Here is a 7806-nt window from a genome sequence, read left to right on the forward strand (position 1 = left end):
CACAGTGGGCCGACAGGGGCCAGTCGGCCAGTTGTAGGCCGACTGAAATCCAATCGGCCTGTTGTGGGCCGACTAGGCCTAGTCGGCCTGCAGCAGGCCGACGGTGTATTATTTTTGAATTTTTTTATCTGGCATAATATTTATGAAAATTAATAAAAAAATGTATTATTTAAAAAAATTAGCCATTCTGTGCACACATATCCATATGATTTGTAATGTCGGTGACGCTGCCCGGCGACGTATATTCACGAGTAGTATGGGCACGCCCACGCTGAGTCGGTGTCCGTGAACCGGGCAACAGCCACGGGCACATCGACCGAATGGATGCTCGACTGAACGGCGAAGGGAGAAAACAGCGGGCCGCACGGGAAGTAAATTTCGTCCATCGCCATAGCGTCCGTGCTCCGGCGGAGTCCGCCGCCGGTCGGCGTCGGATCACTCGAGTTGATCGCTTCCACGGGCAGCGACGTCGACGACGACGATGACGGAGCTGCAGGTGCCTTCACGGGAGCAAACGGAGAGCGGCACGAGATCTCCGCCACCGTCGTCTCACCCAGGCCCATGCCCACGCCCAGCAGGCTCGGCGTATGCCCGCCGACCGGACCACTCGGGCTCGCTCCTACGACCGGCGGCGGCGAGGACGAGGACGACAGACCTGCAGGCGCAGCTCCGCCGATGACCATGGCGAGGCACGAGGCCATGACGTCGTCGTCCAGTTTGGCGCGTTGAGGATCGAAATGACCGCTCCTTGTCGTGTGCTTGTTCCCACCGGTAGTTTCTGTGGGAAGAATAACTTGTTGTTGGCACTTGTGCTCGTTCACGTAGGTGACCTGAAACATGGGACGCCGGCCGCTGCTGCTATCCTGCTGCTGCACCGTCTTCTTCGCCCTGCAGCCGCGGTCATGGCAAAACATGCATTTGTAGTAGCACCTGCACGCGTATACATGCATGGACCTCATGGCTCAGTTAAGAACGGGCACGAAGACGTCCTCTCATAATTAGTGTGTGAGTAACCGAAGACAAAGGGCATGCTGAAACTTGTGATAAATCCCGCAAACAAAAAAGACACTTGTGATAAAATACAGCTCTTATTTCATCATTTGAAAAGTCAGATTGCTCGGCATGTGTACGGTGAACTAGTACTATATCTGGGATAACAATGATGCTGGTCCTACCAATCAAAATCCTCCACATCAGCTTGCTTGTAAAAAATTTAAGGAACCTTTTGTAGATGTAGCATTACCCCTGAGATAATTATGAAGTTGGCGGATAGAGCTTTGTGCGAAGTTGTCGATATGTGGGCTTGAGCTTTTATGTTCTCGAGAGAGTTTAGAGTGCCAGAGAGCGAGGCAATTTAATCTATAAATCTTCAAAATCGAAGTATGAAAACTGGAGATCCGAAGCCTCCCTTACTTGTTGGCTTTCACCTCATACCTGATTTATTTTTACAGTAGAAATATGCTAGTTCTAGAATCTTGCTCGTTCTCGCCCTTGTTTTTTTTTCATACAAGGGGTTTCCATGTAAATCTTTTGTGTCTCCTTATTTTGGTGTCCTCCTGTCATATTTGTTGTTAGTCAAGTTCTTTCTTGTTATTGATGCCTGCTGCTCAAGTTTGGTAAGAGTTTAGTTGTGTCGACATTGAATTTATGAAATATACATGAGTTTTAAAAGTAAGAAATGTCTATATTTGACCATAGTTATAGATACCAACTTCCACAATGCAAAATCAGTATCATTAGATTCATCATGAAGTGTATTTTTATATTTTATCTATTTATTATTTTAGATGTCAATAGCTTTTCTGTAAACATGGGCAAACATGTCTACATTCGAAAAACCTAAGATACACTATACTGTGGAACGGGGGAGTATGTTGGTGACTATTTGGTGGAGACTAGTGGGTGAAAAACAAGGGGTGAGGCCCACGTTGTGGTTGCCTTTTCCTTTTCGGGATTTCCCCCTACAGTCCCAAATTACTCAAAGTTGCATAATTTCAAAGTTTGAAAACCCCATATTAAATTGTTGAAAGTTCAAAATTTTGATAGCTTGCAGTTTCTGAAAGTTTAAAAGTTAAAATTTCGGATGTTTTTAAAAGTTTTTTAAAAAATTGATGTGTGCACATCCCGTGAAGAATTCCTGGGTCCACTCATCATCATCCATATGGATTGTACCCGCGATGATTAAGAGATGGCACCACGTAAGATCATTTGAGGTCTCGATTAATTAGCACTTGATTCTCAAAAAAACAAAAAAAATAGCACTTCACCTCGCAAATTTTCTGTTCTGAATGTTCTTTTGCCCGTATTTTCTCCACTGGTAACCATCACTATGAGGCGAGGCTGTAATCTCCTTGCTGGTGACCCTTCCTCTACCCTTCGTTGCAGGAGTAACCTCTTCTCCTCCACTGTATTGTTCCATGCATGAAAACAGCAGCAGGGTGACAAATCACGTACATGTGGAAACACCAAAGACTGTAGCCAGGAAAGGTGACAAGGCGGATAGGCCAGCAGTGTACCAGATAGGAATATCATTCGTCGGAGTCCGCTGATCGATGCCACCCTCAGTGATGATCGCCCCCGGCACCGCCATTCTGCTACTGTCTCCGGACCTGAGCATGAACAGAGACACCATGAACACCCGGGAGAGCTCCTGGCTCATCGCCACGGCCGCCTCCTGCCCACGTCCGTCGAGGGGGCCGCGGCGCAGCAATGCCAGGAGCCTCGCGTTGAGATCGTGCCCGCCGACGAGCTCCTGCGATAGTTTTTCTATGGCCTCTTGCCCAGACGTCATCTCTTCAAACTGTGGTATTGTAGGAGGTGATCAGCTTGTGAGGTTGATATTGGTCTAGCCGAATCCCGAAGGTACTTATATAGGGGAGACGGACACGTACGTACGCTACACCGATGAGTCACTGAGGGTATGATCACCTCCGTGTAAACCTCTGTGATTGCCAGTCATCTGTGTCTGACGGTGGCGGGCATTTCATCGGTCAGACAAACGGATGCATTGATAGATAGATTTTCTTTTCATTCTCCTTGAGATAGGCTGATCGGTGGGGCTTGATCTGGCATGGTAGGTGGCGTATGGACAAGAGAACCTACTAGTGAAAGTCACGCCACGAAAACTCACGTAATGCAAGTCATTCAATAGTAGGCAAACTGGGGATGCCCACTGTAGACTTTTGTTTCCCTACTGTACAACATCTCTGCTATTAAGGGGACAATTTGGTATATGCCGATTCAATCACATCTCCTTCCTTTCTTAGGATGCTGGATCTGCTGGGGGGACATGTGACACTGCCATAAAAAACAAATCAATCACCAAAAAAATTGTCTCCAACAGCCCCAATCGATTCACTATCATACACGACAAATCAAACTATCTACACTACCAAAAAAGACAAAACGTTCTCATTTCGCTCAACCTTCATCCGTCTTCGTTCCACGCTTAGTGCGCCAAGAAAACCACAGGAAAACCGGCACGCACGTCTTCTCTCCTCTATTTTCTGTATACTCTCTATTATTAAAGGGATGTTTGTACGTCGTTCATCCCCCGAGCCCATCGATCGAAGGATCTTCCCATGATGCTTTATTTCCTTTTACTGACCGCAACCCCACCCAATATGGTAAGTGTTAATTCAATCACATCTCCTTCCCTTTTTATGATGCACTCACATGTCTCCCTAACCGATAAACTTCCATGAAAAACAATTCACTCATCAATCAAAAAATTGTCTCCAGCCGCCTCAACCGATTCACTGCCATAAACGGTAAATCAATCAATCTCACCACCTAAAAAAGACATATCATTCTCATTTCACTCAACCTTCATCCGCCTCTGTTCCATGCTTAGCACGCCAAGAAAACCATGGGAAAACCGGCACACACGTCTTCTCCCCTCTATTCCCTCTATAATCTCTACTATTAAAGTGAGTTTGTACATCGTTCATCCGCCGAGCCCCACCAATCGAAGGATCTTTCCATGATTCTTCATTTCCTTTTACTGACCTCTATTTTTTTACCGACCGCAACCCCACACAGTTTGGCAAGTGCTGATTCAATCACATCTCCTTGAAAAGTAAATCAACCACCAATCAAAAAATGTTTCCAGAAGCCCCAAACGATTCACTACTATGCACGACAAATCAATCCATCTACACTACCTAAATAAAACATAAAGTTCCTATTTTGCTCAAACTTCATCCTTCTCCGTTCCATGCTTAGCACACAAGAAAACCAGAGAAAAACCGGCATGCACGTCTTCTTCCCTCTATTCCCTCTATAATCTCTACTATTAAAGGGAGTCTATACGTCGTTAAATCCCCTGGGCCCCACCGATTGTAGGATCTTTCCACGATTCTCCATTTTCTTTTACTGACTACAACCCTCACTTAGTTGGGCAATTTCTGATTCAATCACATTTCCTTCCTTTTCTAGGATGCACTCACGTGTGTGCCAAACATACCCACGACCATAAGTAATAAATCAATCATCAGTAAAAAAAAATCTCCATCAGTTCCCAACTGATTCACTATCATACACGACAAATCTGTTCATATTTTGCTAAACTTTCACCCACCCCCGTTCCATGCTTAGCACGCCAAGAAAACTAGGTGAAAACTGACACACACTTATTCTCCCCTCTATTCCCTCTATAATCTCTACTATTAAAAGGGTATGCGTTCATCACTCGAGCCCCACCGATCGTAGGATCTTTCCATCATTCTCAATTTCCTTTTACCGACCGCAACCCCACCCAGTTTGATAAGTGCTAATTCAATCACATCTTCTTCAGTTTGAGGATGCACTCATGTCAAGCTGACAATGGGGATTACCCATGTGGGTATTGGACTCCCATCCCCATCCCCATCCCCATGATAGGCTCCCCACGTCTATCCCCATCCACGTCCCTGCCAACAGGGATAAAAAAAATCCCATCCCCCGGAACCGTCTGGTTTTTCATCGCTGTGGGGAAACCCATACCCGCAATCAACAACAACATTCAACAACATTTCAACAGGAAAATATTATTTCAGCACAATAAACAACATGTAAGGCCATTTGGGGCCATGTGTTGTGGTTAGTTTAGGGTTTTCTTTGGGCTTCTTTGGGCCAAATAGCGGGGATGATAGAAATTTGTGTGTGTATGTGGGGGAATTATCTAAGGTCTAATATTTTAGGGCTCATACATAATGCCTTCGCGGATAAGGTGGATAACGGGTACACTGTGGTGGCACCAGGCCCCAGGCAGGGCGGGCCGCGGGCCATGGCCTTGTGCGTGGCCTCAAATCTATTTGTGTATGTAGCATACATGTCACTATTTGGCACTGTAGCATGCAGTCAGCCTGGGGTTTGCCTGGGTCATTGCCTAATCCTGCCACTGCCACTGCAGGTACGGGTAATGTTGTTCCATCCTTGCCCCTGTCTTACCTGATGTCTAAGGTATTTGACCAAACAACTTCCCAGTAGGCAGTAAAACTAGCCCATCCATGTCCTCTAATAAAGTAATTAATCACGGGGATGCGGGTAATGGTTAACCATTGTTAGGTTGACACTCACATGTCTACCTAACAGATCCACCGCCATAACAAACAAATAAATCATCCATAAAAAATTCGCTCTACCAGTCCCAGCCGATTCACTGCTATACACGACAAATCTATCTATGTACACTACCTAAAAAAGACATCGCGTTCCTATTTAGCTCAACCTTCACTTGCCTTTGTTCCATGCTTAGCATGCTAAGAAAACGAGGGAAAGCCCGACCAACTACAACCCACGCACGCATGTTTGTTATCCCCTCTATTCCCACTACACACTAGTTTATTTCTTCAAGGTCAATCAATTCTTTGTTTTTTATAGAAAGAAAGAGGGGTTGGTGGAGGACACTACTAGGGAAAAGCCTAGCAGTAGCGCTGGTTTTTGGCCTATCAGTAGCACGGGCAAGCTCGCTACTGATAAGGCGCTACAGCTAAAGCTTAGCAGTAGCGCCTGCTGGCACGCGCTACTGCTATATCTACTTAGTAGTAGCACTTACCCAAACAATCGCTACTGCTAATTACTAGTAGCGCTTTCATGAACAATCGCTACTACTATTATTTCTAGTTCCTTTTTTTATTTTAGGTCGTATTCATACACATGTAAACAAATTTTCATACAGTAGCAATTTAGAGATTGTTTTAACATCATAATGAGTTATTAAATCACTAGGTGAAAGAATTTTGGATTAGTTTCAAGTGCATGGATCCAAAGTAACCAATGTTCACTTTGGATCCATCCATTTAAAACTAATCCATGATTCTTTCACCCAATGTCATAATAACTTATCATCATCATCATAATATCATTAACAACTTATTATCATAATATATCATTGTCATACATCATATAACAACTTCGTCACTACTTATAATAACAACTCCTCCTCCTCCTCATCATAGTACCCATAATCACTACTCCTACTCAGCATCACCATCAAGTCTAAGACATTGTAGTCGTATATAATCAACACTAACTAATTGTTCTTAATACTTAGGACCTACTCCTCTCTCCTAGCTAAAATACCATAAAACAGATAAACCGGTCCTTCACCATAATGGAGAATGGACATAAACCTATCTCCAACTTGTGGCTTGCGCACATTCATTTTGTCTCCAATTATTTGCATGTGCGCATTCATCACTTTGCTCCATTCTTTGATTTTGAGCCTTTCATCATTTCAAGAAATCGAGTATGCAGTATGGTAAGCCTCTGAAGGAGTTGGTCGTAAGCTAACCATATGCATATCACCTTCGGTACATAGCATGTCAGGCACAACCTGCTTCGGGAGCCTCTATTCAAAAACAAAATAGTAACATATATAGTTAGCAATGTAGTTTACTTAAGAATAATGTATGCAATGAAGTTACATCATTAACAAAATCTTACCAAGTTTTTGGCAATGAAGTTACCATCATTAACAAAATCTTACCAAGTTTTTGGCAATGAAGTTACCATGAAGCAATTTATGGACTAGTGGCACGTATCTAGTATAATTTGGGTTGATAGAGTGACTGGTTTTGAAGGCCTCAACATCTTCTATGAATGAGACAAGATAACCTTTCTCCTCACAATTAAGCTTGGAGTCATAACTGTAGTATGTGTTATCTACTACCTTCCGAGTATTTCTTGAAGATAAGAAATAAGCTGACAATTATAAATAAATAAGTTTAGTATAGCCGAACACCAAATATTTTTAAATTAACAACATAAATTACTAAACTTAACAAATTAGTTTGACAAACTCACATCTAGGTAAAACTGGAGGCATATCCACATTCACCGAGATGTCGATATTATCATCATCATCATCATAATCTTCGGGATGAATATCAAATCTTATTCGCATTCCCTCCTCAAATCCATATGCCTTACAGAGAGCTTCCCAATTAGAGCAACCGAAATGGGAGCGATCGACCGCATTGTAGAACTTAACCAGAAACTCATAACCATGTTTAGTTCTTAAGTGAGCCCTCCTCGTCTCCACATTCTCAAAGTCATCTAAACCAAAACCAAGCTTCTCCAATACATATGGTCACATTCTCAAAGTCATCTAAATCAAAACCAAGCTTCTCCAATACATATGGTCTAGCATGGCACGGGATGTACTAGTCGAATTGAAAAAAAATCCATAAATTACACGTTGAATAAAAGAAGCACAAGTGAGATATTTATTACGATGAAATGTTTGTCGTTGCGTACCGTACAAACATCGAAGGTCTCTTCCAGCTTCACGGTGAAAAAACCTATCATTTTGCAGGTGAGGAA

The 7806-nt window shown here is 43.4% G+C and overlaps 1 protein-coding gene across 1 annotated transcript; it reads right to left on the reverse strand.

Moving 5' to 3' along the window:
* Positions 1-245: 245 nt before the first annotated feature.
* LOC119361281 (probable WRKY transcription factor 31) lies at positions 246-2809 on the reverse strand (the record flags this gene model as incomplete). The annotated part of the gene is made up of 3 exons (XM_037626571.1): positions 246-930; positions 2268-2405; positions 2517-2809. Coding segments are annotated over 3 exons (1116 nt in total), but the record flags the coding sequence as incomplete, so codon positions are not given.
* Between the last annotated feature and the right edge of the window lie 4997 nt (positions 2810-7806).

The sequence above is a fragment of the Triticum dicoccoides genome, chromosome 2B (genome assembly GCF_002162155.2).
Source record: "Triticum dicoccoides isolate Atlit2015 ecotype Zavitan chromosome 2B, WEW_v2.0, whole genome shotgun sequence".
In the NCBI taxonomy this organism is placed as follows: Eukaryota; Viridiplantae; Streptophyta; class Magnoliopsida; order Poales; family Poaceae; genus Triticum; species Triticum dicoccoides.